The 21960-nt window shown below is 40.9% G+C and overlaps 5 protein-coding genes and 1 long non-coding RNA gene across 12 annotated transcripts; 3 read left to right on the forward strand and 3 right to left on the reverse strand.

The window, feature by feature from the left end:
* Positions 1-2860: 2860 nt before the first annotated feature.
* LOC145697752 (uncharacterized) lies at positions 2861-14400 on the forward strand. Its single transcript, XM_081774966.1, has 6 exons — positions 2861-3036; positions 3340-3604; positions 6750-6889; positions 11724-12444; positions 12711-12826; positions 13690-14400. The coding sequence occupies exons 1-6, from the start codon at positions 2861-2863 to the stop codon at positions 14372-14374; spliced, it is 2103 nt and encodes a 700-aa protein (XP_081631092.1). The 3' UTR covers positions 14375-14400.
* Positions 14401-15368: 968 nt separating this feature from the next.
* Positions 15369-16063, reverse strand: LOC145697753 (uncharacterized). Its single transcript, XM_081774967.1, has 3 exons — positions 15975-16063; positions 15749-15922; positions 15369-15703 (listed from the first exon to the last, which is right to left on the reverse strand). The coding sequence occupies exons 1-3, from the start codon at positions 16057-16059 to the stop codon at positions 15369-15371; spliced, it is 594 nt and encodes a 197-aa protein (XP_081631093.1). The 5' UTR covers positions 16060-16063.
* Positions 16064-16541: 478 nt separating this feature from the next.
* LOC145696315 (uncharacterized) lies at positions 16542-17398 on the forward strand. Its single transcript, XM_081773329.1, has one exon. The coding sequence runs from the start codon at positions 16560-16562 to the stop codon at positions 17355-17357; it is 798 nt and encodes a 265-aa protein (XP_081629455.1). The 5' UTR covers positions 16542-16559; the 3' UTR covers positions 17358-17398.
* Positions 17399-17416: 18 nt separating this feature from the next.
* LOC145697754 (serine protease 33-like) lies at positions 17417-18671 on the reverse strand. Its single transcript, XM_081774968.1, has 2 exons — positions 18574-18671; positions 17417-18533 (listed from the first exon to the last, which is right to left on the reverse strand). The coding sequence occupies exons 1-2, from the start codon at positions 18669-18671 to the stop codon at positions 17417-17419; spliced, it is 1215 nt and encodes a 404-aa protein (XP_081631094.1).
* A 209-nt stretch (positions 18672-18880) lies between these two features.
* Positions 18881-19380, forward strand: LOC145699785 (uncharacterized). The gene is made up of 3 exons (XR_014134080.1): positions 18881-19068; positions 19112-19208; positions 19249-19380. It is a non-coding gene; the product is annotated as an uncharacterized LOC145699785 (long non-coding RNA).
* An 85-nt stretch (positions 19381-19465) lies between these two features.
* LOC145696424 (uncharacterized) lies at positions 19466-21934 on the reverse strand. Of its 7 annotated transcripts, none has more exons than XR_014133806.1 (11): positions 21741-21934; positions 21555-21695; positions 21134-21433; positions 20957-21086; positions 20846-20913; positions 20633-20799; positions 20408-20591; positions 20125-20349; positions 19902-20080; positions 19736-19838; positions 19507-19662 (listed from the first exon to the last, which is right to left on the reverse strand). XR_014133806.1 is itself a non-coding variant. In XM_081773457.1 (11 exons), the coding sequence occupies exons 1-10, from the start codon at positions 21931-21933 to the stop codon at positions 19933-19935; spliced, it is 1539 nt and encodes a 512-aa protein (XP_081629583.1). In that variant the 5' UTR covers position 21934; the 3' UTR covers positions 19733-19838; positions 19902-19932. The 7 variants fall into 7 exon arrangements, 3 of the variants coding, with proteins under 3 accessions (XP_081629582.1, XP_081629581.1, XP_081629583.1); XR_014133804.1 differs by having other exon boundaries at positions 21528-21695; XR_014133807.1 differs by having other exon boundaries at positions 19617-19662; positions 19736-19946; positions 19991-20080; positions 21528-21695.
* Between the last annotated feature and the right edge of the window lie 26 nt (positions 21935-21960).

A 21960-nucleotide genomic window follows, 5' to 3' on the forward strand; every position in this document is an offset into this window, starting at 1 on the left:
CGCGTAATTATTACACCGGTACCGACGGGAATGGATGTTAGCGGAAATATAGGGATTTCGGAATAAAAAGACGCATTTTTAACAAAACTAACGAAACAAAGCATGAATATCGAATAATAAGATTTTTACTATAATATGATTCAAACTATATAAATAATTTTTCTTATAATACGAAAAAACCTTCATAGTTTTTATATTTCCTTTTTAGAAAAAAACAGAAATTGCAAATAGAATATTCCTGAAAAACCATAAATATAATATCATTCGTGGTTGTATATACTTTTATAGAAAAGAAGTATTGATGAGAAAAAATTAGAATGACTAAGTCTTAGAATCCCGGCGTGCTTTTAAATGAATATTTAAAGCAATTGCTTAACCCCACATCTTAATTTACTGATTTCGGCGATTCGTTTTCATCATAAAAATATTCTTTCACAATCATGTCTAACAATCTTCCTAACAATACCCCTTCCTCAAATATCCATGTTTACCAATTTTTTCATCACCCGATCTATCAGTCCATTGTTTCCCTCATTTCCCCTCAATTTATGATTAGTATGTGTGCCAAGTGGCTCCCCTCCTAAATCATTATCAACCTCCCGGGTTACCATTTTTTCGAAGGGATGAGCAAATAGCACCGTAAATAGTCATTTGACTTGGAAATAAACATAAGAGCATTTTTGTTATTTAGCCTCTCGACCGAAATTTTAGGCGATTCTTGAATAAGGGAATCAGGGCCACTTGAAGCAATCTTCAAATTTCAAATTCAACAATTTATTCCACAGAATCCAATTTTCCGCCTCAAAATCTCCATGTTGAATATTTAAAGAAGGCTTAAAACCAACTATATATCAAAGAAAAGGGGCGTCTGGCAGATGGATGTCCGAAGAAATCGAATTTCGTGCAAATTTGTACTCTTAGTTCGGCATATGTTTCTGCTTTATTTTATTTGCCCGGTTGCATCATTCTTAAACGGAGTCAGGGGCACTTGAACACAGCGTCCGAAGATCTGACTCCATCCACTCTTCGCGCTGGCTGGTACTCGAGCAGGGTTGATCAACCAGAAGTGGATCAGGATATTGCGACTTTTAAGCACTTTCTGGCAGAAAAAAGTGAAGAGCCCAGTTTAGAATTTTGGCAAACGGAAAAAGTACCAAACCGAGGGGACGACGCTCCTCCTCACTGATGTTTTGAGTGCGGGATATTGCCACTTTCCGGGATCAAGAAAACGAGCGTTTCCGGCGGGGAGAAGAGGGAGAGCTTGAACTTGGGAAGAGTTTGTTTGTAAATAGTTTAATTTGGAATCTTGACCTTCAAAAGAGCTCGGAAATTGGGAGAAACCGAAGTGGCATAGACTCTATGCCGCATAGAGTCACAAAGTTGATAAATTAATTGAAAGGTAAAGAAGCTTTGCGGCTTCATTAAAAAAAAGCCGCTGCGCGGCTTTTGTCGAGGCTTTTCAAGAACCTGACATTGTAGGTTATTAGATAAATAGGTGGGTACTTAGATAAATAGGGTTCCTGGAAGCTCTCAATCATTTTCTTTGTAAGTTTGGCAAGTGGTGAAGATTTACGATTTGTACTCAAACTCGTCAAAAAAAAAGTAGCATCGCTCTAAAACTGGCCTTGGCGCGGCTCAACGGCGGATTGTGAGAGACAGATCAAACGAGCGCGCCGACAAGTTGGATTGATCCCATAAAGGCCACGGCTCAGCCAGGGCGAAATTTATTTGCGCTACTTTCGAGCAATGCAAATTTCAAAAAGCTATTAGGCAAATTTTAAAAAAATAAAAAAAAAGAAACAAAAATAACAAAATTTTCTCAAAATAAAAATTTTGGCAAACTTTGAGCAAAAAAATGCAATTTTAAATTTCAAGTCCACCAAAATGCTCCAAGACGCGAGCAGCACTTTGATATAAATATAAACACACCTGCGGCGAGAAGAGCTGCTCATCAACTCGCCACATCAAAGAAATAATATATTTTCAATGGACTAGAAAATCCACGGTTTGAAACTTCTTCGTTTCAGTTTTGAAAACAAACGGCGTCAAAATCAGAATCCACCGAATCAAAGTGTGATTTGAAGTTTTTTGAAGGGGAAGTTTTGTAAATAGCTTTTTTGAACCTCTTCGAAATGAAACTTTGTTTTCAGCTCATTTTGCGTTTTTCTCAATTTTTTCAAGAAATATGAGTTATCACGATAAGTTGAACCCAAAAAACTTTTTTGTAATTCTATTAAAATTCTTTGCTCTTTTATGGTTTTTCCTGATCAGAAGTCATTAGGAAAAAGATCTTCCTTCCATCTTTTATTAAAATTTTCAACATCCAAAAATCTTCGTCAACAGAGAAAAAAGCCTCAGTAGTCGGATATTTCTGACAAAATGGCCGGTTTTGGTCTGTTTTTTGGCAATATAACCCCTCACAAACCAACCGCCCAGGCCATTTTTAGATTTCTTCATCACCAACTGCAGAAATCGAGCCGAGAAGATCAGCTGAGCGCGCTGAAAGCCGCGTAAAATCGCACGCGCGCGCGTGTTTTAGCGCAAGTTTTGCGCCGCAGTAACTAGTTGGCGCTCTGGAGCAGCGCATGCGCCGCCGCACCAGCGCTCAATTTTCTCTCCTTCTCCAACTTCCGAATAACGCCCCGTGTTGAACTAGGAGTTAGAAAATCAAACTTTTTGAATCAACAACTAAGAAGAAAGAATCTTTTCAATTTTTCAGCTCAGAACTTTCAAATAAGAGAGAGAAAAAATAACGAAAAATAGAGATTTTATGAAGAGCTGAAGTTTCCACGAAATCGAAAATGAAGATCATCAGCTTCCTTCTTGGGCACATTTCTTTGGCTGCCATGTGCCCAAAGAAATGCCAGTGCCCGGGGCAAAATGGTCAAAACGGCCCGGATACGGCGTTTTGTCTGGCAAGGAATGGGGTTTGAACAAGTTTAAAAATTTAAAATTGAACCAATCTCCGAGTCAAATCGACAAGGGAAATAACAATATTCGAAAGAAGAGCATAAAAGATTCAAGAAAAGATATCAAGTGCGTCTCAAGATCCACTCAAGGTGATGGATCTTGTTCTCCAGCGTCAGTTTTAACACGTGCTCTCTTTGTCAACCATTTTGTTGCTTTGTTCAAAAAACTCGATCAAGAACCAATTCCAAAAATGAATTATTCTTAATAAAAATTTTATGCTCCATTTCAAAAAAATTAATAAGAAATTTCATAGAAAAACTGTCCACCTTTATTTTTCATTAAAAGCAGCCGCTCGCGGCTTTTTTGGGTAGAAAAAAATTTGCTTTTTTTCAAATACTCTTTTTTCCCACAATTTTAACCCCTTGACAGCACTGGTTTTCCAGACATCTCCCGCTCCCCCGACTTGAAAGATCTCTACATTGGAAACAACCTGGAAAAGCTCCCTCCCTTGGCAGACCAGCTTCCTAACCTCCGCCTCCTGCACCTCGAAGACAATTTGATCACATCCCTTTCCGACTCCTCCCTCCCGCTGAGTCTGAACGACTTGACCCTCGACGGAAATCTGTTAGAAAAAATCGACGTGGGAAGTCTACTCGCTGATCATCCTAATCTGAAGCGGATCTATATTTCGAGGGTAAGTCTTTTTTTTTCAATATTGAATCAATTTTCTGAAGAAAATTTTTTTGATGATTGAATTTTTTGATGAGTTTTATTTATTGATTTAGGACCAGAAATAAAAACGTAACACACTCAACTATAACTCGTAAATACTTCAAGTTTCCCCACCCTTCAGCAAAAAAAATCTCCCGTTCTTTACGAGCGCGATCTGTCAAAATCATTTTCGCCAAATAATAACCGTGTAATGGGGCGGCAGGACGGGACGCGTACAAGCCCATATTTCTGTCAGTTTTTAGTTATTAGCGGATAAAAACGGTCATTTTCCGAGTCGTTATTGTTGTCTCTAACGATTCTTATTAATCGAGAAGCCGCTTGCGGCTTCGAGTATACAAACTAGCCGCTCTTAGCGCGGCTTTTTTTTTCAGAACTCGAAGCCGCATGCGGCTTCTCGATTCCTAACAACCGGATATCCATGACATAAGGATATCTAAAGGGATACCCTTAAGAAAATAAGGAGCGAAAAATCTGTTTAGAAATTGATAAATCGCGATTTTTGGCGAGGGATGACTGTGCAGCTGAAGTAAATATTTAGCGCAGATTATACAACTCCCAACTTGCGAGTTAGTCAGCGTATAAGTAGATGGACTAATCAAATCAGAAAGGATAATTAAATGCATTTGTTTGACAGAAAACGTCGGGAAGAATTTAACGCGAAAAAAGCTTAAAGTTTAAATATTTGAGACTCTTTTTTCTATACTGAAATTTTGTAAATATAATATAAGGAAGTAGGGTGCGGTCATGAGAAAACCACCCTCGCTCAAGCTCTCTTGACATTATCCTAAGGCATCTTACTATTTTGACTCCTTACTGCGGCGGCGAGACAAATTATCCCAAATCGAAGCCATTCGGCCATTCATAATTTCGCGTGAAAGGGATTTTCTGAATAGTTTATGGCCTCGCTCTGAAAAGACCTTGCGTTTTAATGATTTTTAATGTGGCCAAATTAAACTTGAAAGCTTCTTTCTCTCTGAGAAAAACGGTAAAAAAGAACGGTTGAGTCACAATAGCCTGCTGCTTGTTCTTCTTATCAGTATTAGTGCTCAAGCGCGCAAAATAAAAATTTCGAGCGATAAAAAAACGAGCGCCCGGCCGAGAGGAGCATCATCCTCACTATCTTTTTGTAAGTTGTATTTAAGATACAGCTTGGATAACAAGGGTTTTTTAACCGTACCATTCGGGGGTTGATTTTTATCAGAAACCGCGCCTCGCCCCGTACGCCCGTTATCATTTCTGCCCGTTTATTTGGCCGAGTGACTGCCCAATCGTGAAGAAACGTTCATTTTTTTAAATAAAGATAATATATAATACAGAACTTGTCAAAATATTTAAAATTTCTTTTCTTTGAAAGCGAAAATAGTCAAAATACATCTTTTTTTATAAAAAAAATCCTCGTGGCCTATCAAAAACCTCGAAATTAAATTTGAACCAATCAAAACTCACTATTTTAATTTTTAATAAAAATGTTTTTTTTTTAAATAATTTATTCATTCTTTCCAATTTATTTCTTTCTGTTCTCAAAACTGCCACTTTTATTGAATTAATTATGCAGCCACATGCCTCAGGGCAAGACAAGATGTACAGTAAGCAGAAATCAGAAATCCGGAGAAATTCATTCTCTGAGTGGCTTAATTGGCCTCCATACCGTGGCGTACTGTCAGAGTTTTGAATAAATTATTTCCAAAAAGCTTGGCCGCGTGCCTAAGCCAACGGCCTCAGGCTCCTACTGTGTGCCCGAGGACAAGATTTTTTCTTCATGAAATGGGCGATAAACAGTTTTCTGACAGCTAGTATCATAATCATTATCCGCCCAAAAATATGCAGAAAATATCCTTATCAGAGCAGACCTATCCTCTTATGCTCTCCTCATCCCCTGCTGAGCTTTTTCTGATAAAGGCTCATTCTAATCCGTTTTCCTCGATTTTTTTTATGAGCCTAACAGCTGAAGCAAATAAGAAACGATTTCCTCCGCGGCAATTGAACCTTTATTAGGGCTCGGAAGGACGGGGGAATTGGCACGCAAAGGTTAAGGGTGTCATCGACGATATAGTAAAATTAGCGAACTTTTGGCGGAGCACGCTCACTTAGACTTTTCACTCACTTGGACTCGCGCTCATTCTAACCCGCGCTCATTTGAACCCGTCGGTCCAAGTGAGATTTTGGTTCAATCGAGCGCGAGTTGAAGTGAGCTTTACATTTTGCGTGGGCGAGGGTACTGTATTCTCAGTGGACAGTCTTACGATAGTTTTTAGAATTCGTTTTTTTTTTAATTTTCATAACTGCGGAGTAAGAATTTTTTCTGAAAACTTCCAACCGTTAGTAACAAGAGCCTTTTGTCAATAGGAAGTAACATACCTGAAAAACACTGAAAAAGATTGAACCAGTTATATTTAATGCATAAACGTTATAACTTCAGTTAAAAGTAATCATGAATCCAAATTTTATATTAATCTGTAAAACGAAGGTTAACATTTTCCAGGAATTCATTAAAAAGAAAAAGATTATATAATTCTAGAGCAAAAATAACTTTCTAGAGTTTATAAGTCAAGTTTACAAGTGGGCAACCGAAATTTTGTTCTGTTTTGCAGAGACTAAGTCTTGTAGACAACAGACACCTGCAGGAATCCAAAATTATAAAAATCTCCAAATTATAACCCTTTAAAATTGTACAAAATTATTTGAGAGTATCAAAATGATACTGCTATCGAAAAGCAAACTAAAATATTTCTCGATCATGTCACCCGGTGAGAGTCGCAGGATTCATTTTTAAATTCTTTTTTTTTTTTAAGAATTTTTTTAAGTAATTTTTGCACTCATTCTAACTCCTCACTCTATTCAACCAACACTCTAATTGGCCGACGAGTTCAAACGAGCGAAGAGTTAGAATGAGCGCGAGTCCAAGTGAGAGAAAAGTCCAAGTGAGTGCGCTCCACTTTTGGCAGGAGCAAATATGGTTATTTATCCGGCTCAAATAAGGTCTAAAAGCGACTCCATTAGGAGAGGCTTCCCTTTCATCCACTAAAAAAACCTGCTTTATTCCCAAGGGCCAATCAGATCTTTTGATTTGAAATTTAGCTTAAAACTGACTAACAAAATAATTTCAGAATCGTCTTTCAACCCTTATCGGCGAATTTAAAAATCTTCCTCAACTAATCGAGCTGAAAATGTCCGACAATTCTCTCACAAAAATCCCCGATTTCCGAAAAGTCCCGAGCCTGGTCCTTCTTCACCTCGCCAATAATCTGTAAGTACTTTAAGCTAAAGTGTTTTGGAGTAAACAGAAAACTTGTATGGCCTACTTTGCATTGCGTATTACATTTACAAACATGGAGTTATTTTGGAGATAAGTCGGGTGGATAAGCTCGAGAACCGTAAACTGACCCGGGTGTATCAAAATAACTAGAGGGAGAGGATGATATTGGAGGTGGGAAGGGATTATAAAGAGGGGTTGGAATTATCGGGATTTTGAGGCTGTTTTTAAGGGTCCTCCCTTCATTTTTAAAGATTTTTAAATGAAAAAGGGTTCAGATTTTCTGAATTTTGAATGTTGTTATTTTCATATTTATGTTTTTTTCTGAGCAAGCGCTGCAGATGGAATATTTTCTAGGGAATGCTTAAATTGGCGTGTTGCCCCGCATGTTTTAAATATTTTAGCGTAACACGTGTAATTCTGCCTGTTCCAGTGACCCATAACAATGACGACATGGGTTTTCGGCCTTGGCTCAATTTTCCTTTCTTTATCAATGATACCTTCTTAAATCGTTTCTAGCGGCAGAAGCTAGATTGGTAGCAAAAGCGAACTCCTCCTTCTGCTTCAAAACGGAAAGCGATAAGGTCCTCTTACGGAACTTGACACTCGCGACCGTCGCCATGGAGGAAGGGGAGGGGGGGTCCCTTAGTCGAAAATTGCCTCGGCTTTTCTTTATTATTTGCGCCGCGTAAATATCACTTCCAACTCGCAAAGATCCAAGGTCGACGATTTGAAGCCTCGACTAGTCTACTATTGACATGTTAAACTTGATCAAAGCGCCAATCCATTTTACCCAGTTGAGACTCATTCTAGAGGTCCCAGAGGCCGGGCTCACTGAATAAGCGTGTCAAGCTAGTGTTTTCGAGCTTCCGCACGGGCTGATCAATGATCACCAAACACAATGGATTTATACATGGTTTGAAGGGCGAACAAAGCGAGTTTTCTTTATCTCTTGACAAGTTTTATTTTGTGTTAAGGGCCTACTATCAATAGCAATAAAATCTAAAACAAAATCGTCCGAAAAGAACCGCATTTCCTAGCGGCAAAAAACACCCGGAAACGCGGAGAAGAAGGCATTTCCTCGATCGGGTTCTTAAACCCTTACGGCGTGGCTTTATTTCTGAACCGCTTTGCAAGATTCGGTGCATTCCGTTCAAATAATTATTTACCGCACCTTTGCCCCTTGGAACACATTAGGGTGCCACTGGCGCAAATTGAGCTTTGCGAACTTTTTTTTTAAATGAAGAAAAATTCGAGTCATCCTTCTTTTTTCGATCAGTATTTCAGAACAATCTATTTCAGCTAGCTTATCCTAAAAATAGTTTCCCGATTGTGGCGACTTTAACAAATTTGGCGAGAGAATTGGCGACACACTTTGTCCCCGCGAGTGTTGTATAAACACGACTTTAACTATATTTACAGCTTTGTTGTGGAATTAAGGGTAGTGGCTTCCATCAAGCCGGGCGGCCTGCTACATTCGTGAAAATTGATCCAATATTGTCAGCATTCGGGGGCCCGCTGAAGGCGGCGCATTAATCCGATTTATTATGCTCCTCGGAGCGGGATAAAGTGAAATAAGGCGGCGGAAATAAGGGAGAGCGGGCTTTTTTGTGCAAATAAAAGCGGGTTGAAATTATCCCTGGGAAAGATTGTAGAAAATCAGGGTTATTCTGAGCCTGAAAGACCCGGATTTGAATACAGTCTGATTTTGGTCTTTCTTTGATCTTTCATTTTTCTAGCGTTGTTTTTATGACCTGATGTTCGTTATTTGCATTTGGCTGAGTTACAATAACTCTTTATCTTTTTCATTTCCTGGCTGCGCGGCCGGACTCGGAGGCGCCGGATGAGTAGATCCGCCATATTGTCCCCACTTTGGGCAAATACGTTCATTTTCTATTCCAGTGCGCCAGGCAATGAATATGCTCATTTTTCCCCGGTCCCCGGTCCAGGGACTTCCAATTTCTTGGAATGACAGGTGCCCCAACTCGAGTAGCTGAGTTCCTGAAGCACTGGGCTGCTACGACGCTACTGCCAGGTGCTCTTGAAAGTTTAGTGCTTCAATTTTCAATTTTGAGCAGCGCACGCAACTTTATTGCAATAAGGCCTAAAACAACCACAAAAACCACTTTCCAGTCAGAACACGGCGAAGATTTGCATTTTGAGAACTGCGATTTCCGGCTCGAAAAATATTTGTTTCGAGCCGAAAATACGAAATTCCAGCTTCAAAATCATTAAAAATCAGCATTGATTCTGATTGATTATTTTTAACCCAGCCGTAAGACGAGCGATTTCCGCTGGGAAGCATGTGGTTTATATATTGTTTTAAATGAGCCCGGACGGAGGTATAATTTTGAGATTGAATTCTAGCTTCGCGACGGGATGACGCGCAGAAATGAAGAAGTCGCACGAGTCTAAATGACCCCGAATCGGTTTTAATTATAAACGAAATATGATCAATCAGCAGATTTCGTTCTCATCATCATCATTTTACAGTTCCCTCCGATTTTTAGAAAAGCGAATTTTTGGGAAAGAAAATAGAAGATAAAAGTGACTTTTAAAAAGTCCAAGTTCCGGCAGGTGAAAAAGATCAGCACTTTGAAAGACCAACAAAGCCAAACTGTCGGACACTTGCTTTTTTCTGCCTAGAAAGTTGGTGAAATTTTCAAGTGACAGAGCGCTTATCTTGAGTACCGGAAGGCGGGCGGGCGCGAATTCAGATTTCAAAAGAGGTTCACCGAATAAGTATCAAACAGGCTGCACCTGAGAATACGGCCATTTCCGGAGCAGATTTTCATATCTAGAGCCTTTCACTTTTTGATATGCGTGCTCTCTAAAAACTCGCTTTCCGGCTAATTGAATCGGTGATCTACCTGCTTCAACTCGTGTTATTCCAATTTTTGATGCGTTTTGCAAACATCACCTAACACGAATTCGACCGGGGCGACCTCCGTGAAGAAGTTTATTTTCATTCCGACACGCGCCAAAGAATCTTTCGAGCCTTCGGGTCAGCTGGTATTTGTTTCATAGGGAAGCCCTTATGTAAGGGAACAGGGCCATTGTCAAGTTGCCAGTGGTGGCAAGTGCGAAGTGCGAAAGGAACAATAAGGTGTAAGAGGATTTTCGAGTCGGGAGTCGACTATTGTTGACCTCGATTTCCGGCTCTCATGGCCGCTTTTTAAGGGTCTGCCACTGACTAGGCCTCTCAGAAAGACCTGCAAATATACCATGTAAAATTAAAGCTAATTTGAACAGATTTCCCATCGACGAAATAATAAGCCTGGTGGATATTTGACGAGTTTTGTCTCAGTGGGGATGAAATTTACAAAATCACGTGACGCGCGGGTTGATTTATCACCCGAAGTTCGTTATATTTGAGCCTAAATTTCCTCACTTCCTAAATCGATTCAGAAAATCTGGCCCAATCTGTTTTTATTTAACCTTTTTTCGCTTTCGGTTGAAAATTCCAAAGAAACGGAGTGGGTTATTTTTTCATGATATCTCAGGTGGAGCCGAGGCGTTATCAGTGAGGCGTATTTTCGGAGCTTCGGAGGTGATAAGCAGCTGGATCAGAGAGTTGCTGCAAAATAATGCGCGCGGATTAACCCGTTGCTGCGCGCTGATTCAATTTGGCCAATTCATGAAGGACACCGGCGGTAATCCAAGGGGATAACGGCAGGTTAAAATTTCAGAAGTGATAAGAGCAGCATGAGATGACGTTTCTCGTGAGTAGATAATTAGTTAAAAGCGGCTTTTTTTACCAAACTTATCCGGTAAAATCGTAATTACAAGCAAAACTTAGCTAAGTATCTTTCTAAAACTCGGCTCCCCTGGAATTAAGGGTCCCCTGCTGCGCCTAATGAGCCCAGCATGACGACAGCAGTGTTCAGCTAAGCAACGAGTGTGCCCTAATGAATATGAATGGGAATTATTCAGCAGAATACAGTCTTTTCTGAATAAAAGCTTTTATGTTTCTTTTTCCCGAAGAATCTTGATAAATTATTCATCAGCTTTAGTACAGAAGCATAACTGTACAAAACAAGGCTTGGGCACGCATGCTGCCAAAAAGCAACCCGAAGCAGCCGCAGGTGGAAATCAGTGTGCCCAAATATTTGACTTTGATTTCGAATCTGTCTCCTACTTGCGTATCACTTTTCCGCGCAAATATCAAATCGTCTCAGGGCACAAAATCGACATTCAAAATCGGCCCGCTTATCAGCCTATAATGCAGATAAAGTGACAATTCGCTCGTAAATTGGGTTTGTCAAAATTTGAAAATCGCGTTCCGTGCGAAGTTGCGCACTTCCTCCTCGCGCATTAGATTTTATAAAGGCCAATTCAACCCAGCCACCCTTAAAAACTCGAAAATGGATGTTAACCCATTCTTTGCGTGAGACACAAATCTGACTTTGCGCATTCCTTCGCAAGCACAATTAGAAGCGAAAACCTCGTAAAGGGGCTCAAGCCAGATTACTCAAATGCCGTCTGCGCTAATTGCGGGGTACCGCGGCGGCCAAACTGTCAAATTGAAATTTTCAGAGGTTGATGCATCGCCTCTAGAAAGCACAAAAGGGGCAGTTCTTAGAGGAGGGATAAAAATTTAAGTCGGTGTTGGTTTTCAAAGCGCGTGAAAAGAAACGCGGTTGGTAGTGAATTACCGATTTGTACATCGCCCTCTTTTATCGCTTCTAAAGCGTGGTAATCCTGATCTTTTCAAATAGAGATCAGCCCAGTGAGCTCAACACGTGATCGGGTGACCAAATGAAAGAAAAAGATAAAACACCCTTTTTGAAGTTTCTTGCCAAAAAATATATCTAACGTATTGCTTCAGAATCACTTCGATAAACGGCAGTATCCTTCGACTTCCAAACCTCACCCATCTGGACCTCTCGGGCAACGCCATCAAATCCGTCACCAGGCTTCGTCTTCCTTCCCTAATGGAGCTGAACCTCGCTCGCAACTCCCTCAGTTCGCTCGACGAAAGTCTTCTGAATTCCCGCGAGCTTGGCTACCTCCAGATCGCTCAAAATCCGCTGGAAAAAGTTCCTGCTCAGCTTTTTCAAAAACTCTCGAAACTGAAAAACCTCGACGCTAGCTACACCAAACTCATGGAGATTCCTCAAATTCCGGATGATATGATTGTCAACGAGCTTCGTCTCACCGGTGTTTCCCTGAACTGCGACTGTGACATCCTCTGGCTGACCCAGTACGCCAGAGATCTTGGCCACGTGACTCTTGGACTGAACGAATTGACTTGTGGAACACCAGCGAGGTTCTCCGGCATCCCAGTCGTCGATTTCAACCCTTTGGAATGCAAAGTCGATTCCGATTCCGACTCGAGCTCCGAAGAAGATCCTTGCCGAAGCTGGGAGTGCAACTACGGCGCTCAGTGCGTGATTGAAAACAACAAGCCTAAATGCGTGTGCTACGATGCTTGGGGTGGAGAGCATTGCGAGCAGCTTCTGATTGATACGGCCAAAGTAACTGATTTGCCAGCGAAAATTGAAGAACCAACCATTTGGGTGGATGATGTTGGACCGGCTTTTGTCGAGGTAAGAATCGAAACTCTTTGTTGATCCTCACCACGTGATAAATTTCTCGCCCTTGGATAAAATTCCATCCCCCGTCCGGTAATCAAACTAATCCCGCGTTTTCTTCCCCAAAAAATTTGAGATTCGCCAAAATTGAATACCAAAAAGGCACTTCCGTCGCGGACAATTCCAATTCGTTATCGAACATTTGTCGCGTGGTTTTGATAACGCTTCCGGGATTAAATTTTTCGGGGCCATTTTGAAGCTGACTAAAATGTGCATTTTAGGTGTCTTTTGCGCGATTGAGCTCGACCAGGGCGACTTTGAAGCTTTGGATTGCTGAGGAAGATGTTTTTGTGCCTTCTACTTCTGATGTGATTGATTCAGACATCACCAAGTTTAGGTAAGATGAAGCAGAGGCTTGAATAATGCAAATAAGGGATGATAAGATCCACAAGTCGGATCAAAAATGAATTTTTGGAAGAAAGGGCTTTATGCCTAATCTTATCTCCAAATGGTACTGGCCAAGTGGATCGTGCTTGAAATAAAAAGTGCCCGAAGCTGGCCCAGCGCCAATCCTTTTTTCATTCTTTTTCGATTTATTTTCTGCAAAAAAAGAAAAATGAAACATGTTCCGCGGTTAGCAGAGGGTTCAGATTTAGGAGTTGATTTATTTTGCTGACATTTTTGAGCGTTATTGAATTTTCGCGGAGCAGCGCGAATCAATGGAACATTATTTGCGCGGCTTAATTAAAATCAAGAAAATCACATTTCCCCGATTACCATTTCTGATCCTTCAATCAGAGGCAATCTAATTTGGATTTATTGCTAACAAAATCAAACGAGCTTTCAGAAGCCCTTTTTCACCTTTAGAAAGAAAGCCAGAAATACACAAAAAAGCCGCGCGCGGCTTATAACGATAAGACCCCGTATAGAAACTATTGACGAGTTATAACCCCACTGTTGCATATTTAATCAGATCTGGCGATGCGTGAATTTTTCATCGATCATTTTTTCGGACAATACAAGTTTTTTTGCGCGAGATGAAATATGCAAGGGCTCTCTAGTTGTCGGCCTCGTCGTGTAAATAAATGTTCTAATAAGCTTTTGTTATTGCCGTGCCAAATGGAGGATATTAAAGTTGATTATGAAAGTTGATATTAAGTTCTCCCTGAACTCAGTTGCTTTTTGTATAATCTTGTTGTCAAATGCAAGCTGTCTACCAGACACTTTTTCTTTCGACAAAATATTCACCGATCATTTCAGATACGAAGATCTCCAACCCTCTTCCGAGTACAAGCTCTGCATTAGCACCAACGGCCCCAACTCTTGTGCCATCTTCAACACTCTTCCTTCTTCCACCGAATTCCTCGAAATCGAATCCACGCTCGAGAGCGAAAACAACTCTCCCAACACTTCTGAGCAAAATTCCTCGACGTCGGAATTCATCGGCGCCGCTGTCGCTGCTGCTGTTCTCGTCGTTGTTGTCATCTGCGTCGGCGTTTTCATGAAGCGAAGACAGTACACGGAAAAGGCGCAGAAGTCTTCGTATTCCGGAGCGTCGGGAGAAGAGTGCTCGACTTGGAGATACGCAGGCGCTGGAGGAATGCACTGCCCGAGCACTGACAGATCTACGAACAACATGACCCCCGAGTCCGTTCCCTACAGCTCCTACACCGGAAACACTGGTGGCTCCGAAAACAACTACGCGGAGGTCTGCACTAACTACCATCTCTCGCGAACCCCTCATTTCGCCTTTGAGCCGGCACTTGCTCAGTCGACTCCTCAGCGAACCGAACCGCGGTCGAACCGAAGCGAACCGCAATTCTACCACTATCACCCAGATGAAATGTCCAAAACATTCCACGGAAATCAAAACCACAATCATCACAATCAATCAAGACCACTGTACACTCATCACAACAATACAAATGGATATTACTGTGCATAAACTTTAATGGAAAGTGTTAACATATATACATATATATATATTGAAATTTCTGTAAATAAAGAAGGATTTAATTCTTGATTCAAAAAAATATGAAGCTTCATTTCAAATTGTCGAATAAACCTGCGATCTATCAATAAATTGATAAAATCGCCAAACAGTATTTGCCTCTGTGGTCAAGAGTAGCTGTTGATATTTTTGATGTTTTCATTCTGTGGCTCTGAAACCCACAATTGAATGATTCGGGAAAGTGTTGCTCTCCGCCGCAACTGACCTTCTTTTTTATTAGGAAGGCGTCATATTTATTTAGACGAAAATATTGAAAAAACGACTGTCTTAATTGGGGTTAACTTTCAATCGGATCTTCTTTGAAAACATGGATTTGTGATCTTTGAAGAGCAAATGAGCCCATTTGATTACGCGGCTGGAAATCTCCTCGGCGCGCGCGGATGATCACGAATTATTTCCATATAAAGGGGTTCAACCCTTCATAATGCATGTTGAAGGTGTTCCGCATGGGCAGGAAGCCAAAAATAAACAAAACAGGGTGGAATGGAAAATGAAGTTGCATGATTCTAATTATTCGACTTTCGCCAAAACAGGATAATGCTGTTGCCACGCGTTTCTCTTGGTAAGCATTTATAATCGCAAAAATACAAAATAAAAAAGGTCAAAGCTACAAATTTCAAAATGAAGAATACAAATTCAACAATCTTTGGCCTCTAAAAACCATGAAATTTTCCTCCGACAGCGGCTTTGAAAGTCGGCATCGATGAAAAAAAGGAATCATGTCCGTGGAACTGCTAAATTATGCAAAGCAGGCCGATCATTGACAGTGTGGTTTGTGTTTTTGCGAATTTCACCCCTTTACCGGCTGCGCCCCTTGAAAATATTCCGCTTAAATGAGCAGCCGGACAATCCTTGTTTGCACGAATTCAAGTCGATTTCGACCGAATCGAACTAAATAATCATCTCGACCTGAATTTTCTTTTAAAATTTATTTCTCAAATAAAAAGGCATTTTTCTCAGTAGTAAAATCCTTTTCCCATTTTTCTCTTCTCTCGTCTTCTGCACCCAATTTGAAGGATTCCTCGTTGTCTCCAAAGCAATTCTTCCCGGAATCGCAGCACTGTCGGCAAACGCTTGTTGCTTTCTGCCACTTTCTTGGTTTGCATTGATGTTCGGCGAATCTTCCTCTGAAGTTTTGAGACTTATTGGCGAGACATGCATCAAGCGCTTTGCAGCCCATTTTGACCGACTCTACTTTCGGGCCTCTTTTTCGAATTTCGATCTGGCAAGACTGCTCGTTTTCTTGGCACTCTTGCGCAAAACCTAAAAAGAATCAGCTCTATAATTTTCGAATGAGTTATTGGTTACCTTCAGAAGAGCATTCGTTATAATTTCTGCTACTGCAAGTCATGCAAGTTAGTCTTGAAGACATAAATTTGAAGAGAGCATCATGACTAGCTGTTTCTGGCCCAGATGAATTGGGTAGAGGTTTTTCTATCTTGGTTTCTTCAATATTTCCAAATGCGTACAAGAGAAGCCCTCCTAAAATGGGATTTCAAAGGCTCGTCATTTGAGAAGCTCTGTTCATTTCTACCTTCAATTTGACCAAGACTTTCCTTTTCGTCTCCATTTTTCTTTGCTCTGGCAATAATAAAAACGAAAATTGACAGAAATTTCATCTTTTTTTTTCGCAAAATCAGTATTTTTACCCAACTTCCACGGGGTCTTATATGCACTCATAGTTTGAGATAAGCGCAATAAATCCCAGCTGACACTGCTGATATGGCTCCAATCGACCCAACGAACTGAATTTAGTTCGTTAATTTAGAAAAAATTTCATGTGGATAAACGGATTATTCTAACATAAACTGCTGACGTTTTACTTTTTCTAGCTCCATTCATTCCTAAACAACGGGTCGTAGACAGTCACATCTCAAAGCAAGACATTTAGACATTGCCAGATGACGTTTTAGTACAGTCAAAGATACAGACATTAATCCAATTTCAAATTCTTTAATTCGAGTTTTTCTCCTTTTCAAATTGGTATTTTTCGCGACAGAAAAAGATAATTATAATATCGAGAATGAAAACTAAAAAGCAACTTTCTTCGTATAAAGCCCCTGCTTTTCTGTCAAAATTATCAAAAAGAAAATTAAAAAGCCAAAAGAAAAAAAAAACGATGAAATTTATATTTTTCTTCTTCCCGCTTATTTTTGCAAACAACGAAGAAAACTGCAGAATCGCTAATCCAGATTGGGACTACTACAGCCAAGTAACCCATGTTTTTGGGATACCCATAGTGGCAACAAGAGAGGTTCATCCTTCAGCAATAGCTCTGACCTGTAAATACTTCGAATTCCTGATCAAAGACAATCAAGAAATCGTCAGGAACCTCCAACGAAGAAATCACAAGGTGGTCATTCTCGGCCGACGACAAGAACTCGCCCGAGATGTTCCAGAATACCACGGGTACGAGAAAAAGCTGCACAGTAGAGGAGTCGGCGGGACAAGACATAACCCAGTTACAGTCATTCCCGAAGAAAATGTCCTTTGCCTGAAAGAAGACAAACAACCGGGAGACATCATCCTTCACGAATTGGCCCATGCAATCCATCTTGTCGGAACTCCAAGGGGTCTCCTTCAAAAAATCGCCAGAAGCTACAGGCATGCAGAGAGATACAATCTCTTTCTGTACAATTACGCCGCAGAAGATCCGCGAGAATATTTCGCCGTCGGGGTTCAAACGTTTCTCAACAAGTCACCAGCGGAAAATTACGCGACATTTGATCAGCCGCATCGAAGACCACTCAGAATCACGAGAGATCACCTCTTCCGTAACGACAGACATCTCTACTCTTTGGTTGAAAATGTGTTGCTTAAAAAAGAAGGCTGGAAATTGCCGAAACGATGCGAACTTTGGAAGAACGGAATCATGGACCCAAACACCTTGGTCGATTCTTTTGATCAGCTTTTATAATTGCCTGACATTCAGTTTTACTTCTCTGTAAATAAATTAAAAATCAGAAGAAGCAAAATTTATTCATTTAGCCAGGGCAGATATTGCATGACTCGAACATAAACACCAGGCGAATCAGCAAGCCCGCATCCGATTCCCCAGGAGGTAACGCCAAAAAGCACCGCTTTTCTGTCATCAATGCAGACCAATGGCCCGCCAGAGTCGCCCTGGCAGCTGTCTTTGATTCCTTCTCGCCAGCCAGCGCAGAGCATTTTCGTCAAATCAAGGTTTTTAGATTCCAAAGTTGTTTTGCATTGCTGATTATTCCAAATTTTAATATCGACTTCATTCAATTTATGATTGATTTCTTTGTGCGGCGAAAACGATGTCTTTCCCCAGCCGGCGATGAAGCATTTTGAAGAAGAAGATGGTATTTGAGTTGAGCTGTCTGGTAGACAAACTGGCTGGTTGATCATTTTCGGCGATTTTTTGAAATCGAGGAGGCATAAATCATCATGAAAAGCATCCGATCTGTAGTTTTCATGAATTTTGATGCTTTGCGGATTCAAAATGATTTCATTTTCTTCAAACAAAAGGGCATCTTCTTCGTTCAAATAGATCCTTATATTTTCAAGATCATCTTCAAAACCATAACAACAGTGTGCTGCGGTCAGAATTCTCGTTTCTGAAATCAGGCTTCCACCGCAGCGACGATTTCCAAACTCGATTCTTACTATCCACGGCCATCGAGCCAGCGTTGTTTGCTTGCCGCCAAAGATTCTTTGCGAGAACGTACCTTTCGAGCAGGATTCGAGATTATCTGGAAGTCCAACCGGCGTCTTCGAAAACACGATTTCTTTGCGAGGCTCGCAGGTCCAGTTCTGAATCTCTTCATCGTAGATTTTATTGCTTTTTGCTCTTCGCCAGTGGCAAATTTCTTGCTTGTCAATTTTCCACCTGCAGCGGCATCCGACCAGAAAGGTTTTCCTCCGTGGCGGCATGATCACGTGGTTGCTTTCTTTGCAAGTATATTGACAGTTGAATATCCCAGTTGTTGCGGATTTGCGACACTTTTTAACGAGCCCCTGATCTTTAGGGACGATCGGGACGCAAGGGCGACAAACTCCAATTTGATGATTCCACTGGGTCTTTTTCAGGGGATCTTGATGCACTTTGCAGTTCACCTTTCTCGGACCACTAAAAAACTTTTAAAAATCTGAGTTTAATCATTTCCTACCCATAATGATCGAACTCTTTTTCGCAGAAAATCTCGCAGCTTGGTCCAGTACATCTCAATTCTCCATGTTTGTCTCCTCTTATATCGTTTTTTGTCATGCACTGAGAATGATGTGCCCATTTACTAAAGGCAAAACTCAAAAATTCGAAAAGAAAAAGCAGCATTTTCACAAATTTCAAACTTAATATTTTTCAGATTTCTGGCGTTCGGATTTTTATATGTACTTAGGGTGCAGAAATGATCAGAGAGACCGCGCATGTTAAACAAATTCTAGCGCCTTGATTATAAACTGCAGTCGATACATAGATTTTATGACTCAGAAGAAAACCGACGACTACCCAACTCCAAACACTTCGACGACATTTTTTCAAAGGTCAGAGGGATTTTCTCGGCGACTGTTCTTTATTCTTCGCTTCAAGGATTCATGACAAAGCGAGAGAAAAAATGAGAGTATTTATTCTTTTGCTCGGATTTGCTGCGGCGTTTTACGATACTGTAAGATAACTGTAATTGTATATTTATCTTATGAAAAATGTAGTACATCAACTATGACGAGGAGAATCAAAACCGCTCATTTGCTTACTGGGAATGGAGTATCCGAGAAGATCAGGGACACACCCTTATGCCTGCGATGGGTAAAATATCTATTCCGGAGTAATTTCAACGTTCTTTCAGTTCGCGATTTCGGACCGACTGTTCCATGGGCCTGGCAACGACCAACTTCAACCGAAGCGGGGGCTTTGACGAATGGAATTTCATGCGTTTTCGCTGTTTTTCTTGCTCTAAATGCACTTCTTTGAATAAAAACAATGAACGTATTGCTTCTATCATTGAAGTTGCCGTACTTTTCGAATATCAAGGTCTTGATGACCCTGGGGCAAGATTCTTGACTCAAGAAGATAGTTTTTGTATTTTATAGCAGGAAAAAAATGAAGGAAAAGAAAGGTAAAAAATCGGAGTTGAACAGAAGATTGAGAATAGAATTAGAGTATGATCAGACGGGAGCCCAGTTCGAGGAAATAAACCCGCCGCGACGAGAAGGGGCACCTTGTCTTGGTTTGTTCATTTGATTCATCATCGGCGGAATAGCTAGAATTTCAATGAGACCTTGAAGCAACAAAATGATCTCTATTTCTTAACACCAAACAACACAAATTCTTACCACCAAAATATACACCAGATAAAGATTGAAGAAAAGGTAAAGACTATTGAAGAATAAAGTAAAGAATGCCAGTTCAATAAAGCTTCGGAATTTTAAAATGAGCATCAAAAATTTGGATTCAAATAATGAGAGAAGAATAAATTAAGTTTTAATTTCGAATCCTCGTATCAGATGTCCAGCTGTAGCCCAACAAGGCGTCAGAAAAGGAGCACTGGGAGAGTTCGGTCACCTCGCTAATGTAAGAGCGTTTTCTACTGGTTGAAGATAAACCTTGGCCGTTTGAAATCGAGCCGTTGATAATTTGGGGAGCTGCCGATCGCCAGGATGAAGCATTTGCGCCAGGCACTAGAAAAGATGCTTAAAGGGGGAAAGAATACAAGATCACTTACTGGTTACACTCTGTAGTTGCGTATTGGACTCGACGAAAGTCTGGCCCTGCCGATGCGTTCCATCAGCGTTCAAATTTGCGCCAAGTTCGTAGCCAAAGTTCGCCCTCTTTTTCGCGTTACGGCCCTTGATAAATGCTGCTGCTTCACGGAGAAGTTCTTGAGTTGCTCTTTCGAGGAGATGGCGTTCTTCTCGAGGCAGGTCTTTTGGAATTGGGAGAACAGTGACTTGAAAACGGATTCAAAGGGTATTAGATAAAAAAGGAAAAATGATTGAGATCCGTTCCTCGAGCGTCTTCGGCAAAATCTTGGCCGGTGCAGACAACTTCATCTCGTCCACTGTCTCTTTCTCGTCGATTTTTCTTGATACGCTGTTCCTTTTGCTTTTCTTCCGCAACTCTATCAGCGTTCAATCGCCTGTCAACCTGTTTCTTCTGCTGATCGAACTTCAATCCCGTCAAAATTTGGTTCTAAAGACAGTTAAATTCCTGCTAAAGAAGTTCATGATCACCTTGAGAGTTCTCGCAACAAACATATTGTCGATTTTAGCTCGCTTTTTCCAAGCTCCGACTCCAGCGACTTGCTCGTTGACGGACTTTTTCTGGATCTCTCCCATAATTTCAGCGATCGCGGTGTTGTTCAACTCTTCTTCGTTTTCAACCACGGGTACTTGCAGCTCTAGAACACGAATGCATCCTCGCTTCCTTCCGATTCAAAAACTTACTGTCAATGAATTCATCGATAACTTCCGTGTTGCTCCATTTGCAGACGCCTTCTTCAACCAAAGTCATCCTGAAATTACTTTTTTAGCAACTCCCAAACCATGTTTTCTCACCAATAAGTAGCTTCAGAACTGAGCTTGGTGTCCAATTTGTACTTATTCACGTCTTTCATGATTTCGTCCAGCGCTTTTTGAGAATCCTCATCGTCAAATTTTTCCAACGCAAATCCATCATCCTCGATTTCTATGGAGAAAAATGAGTTTTATAAATTGCCGTCGTCGTTTTATCACCTATTGGTTCTGTATTCATTTTGATTTTCCCCTTCTTCATGCTTCTAGCGCTCTCTTCCGGCGAGCTTTTTCTTGGTCCAACAGAACTGGATTTGACAGTTGTAAACTTTCCAATAGGAACTCTTTTCGGGCCAATCATTCCAGTAGGCGTTGGTCTTCTCAGTGTCCTCGGCTGCATCGCGATCGGGATTTTGACGTTGACTTCGATTGGCTTTTCTGGCTGGTCGTCTTCTGAGTCGCAATCCATGTCCGATTTGGACTGGTCGTCATCGATTGTTTCTTTTCGGAGGACAAATGAGCCTTGAATTAATAATTAAAAAAATAGGAAAATTGAAAAACGCGCGGAAAAAGAGATAAGCGAGAGAATCAAAGCGAAAACGACAACTACTGAAACCTCTTCTATCATATTTAGTCGACACACCGGTGGTCGGAAACGGTGGAGGTGTTTTCACCCCATCAGGCGGCAGTGGACAGGATGCTTCTTCGCGAATAATTCGCTTTTCTTCGTTTTTTCGTTTGTCCTCCGCGTTGATTTCTTTGAGTAGATCTTCTGCTCGTGACTCTAGAATTCGTTGTTAAAAGTTAAGTTGGCTGAAAATGAAGAAACCTCTGGAACTAGAGCTGGATGAGGTATCGTCTTCCGAGCTCAGCTCAACGGTAGGGATCACTTCTGCTTCATTTAGCGAATTAGAATTCGCGTTGTTGTTCTTGTTTTCGGATGATTCCTCCTGGGGATCAGTTTGTTGGACAAGAGCGTCGAGAGGAACGTCATCATCTTCGTCCGATAGAACTATTGTCATTCACACTTAATAAATTCGAGCATCAGA

The sequence above is a fragment of the Oikopleura dioica genome, chromosome 2 (assembly GCF_907165135.1).
Source record: "Oikopleura dioica chromosome 2, OKI2018_I68_1.0, whole genome shotgun sequence".
Taxonomy (NCBI): domain Eukaryota; kingdom Metazoa; phylum Chordata; class Appendicularia; order Copelata; family Oikopleuridae; genus Oikopleura; species Oikopleura dioica.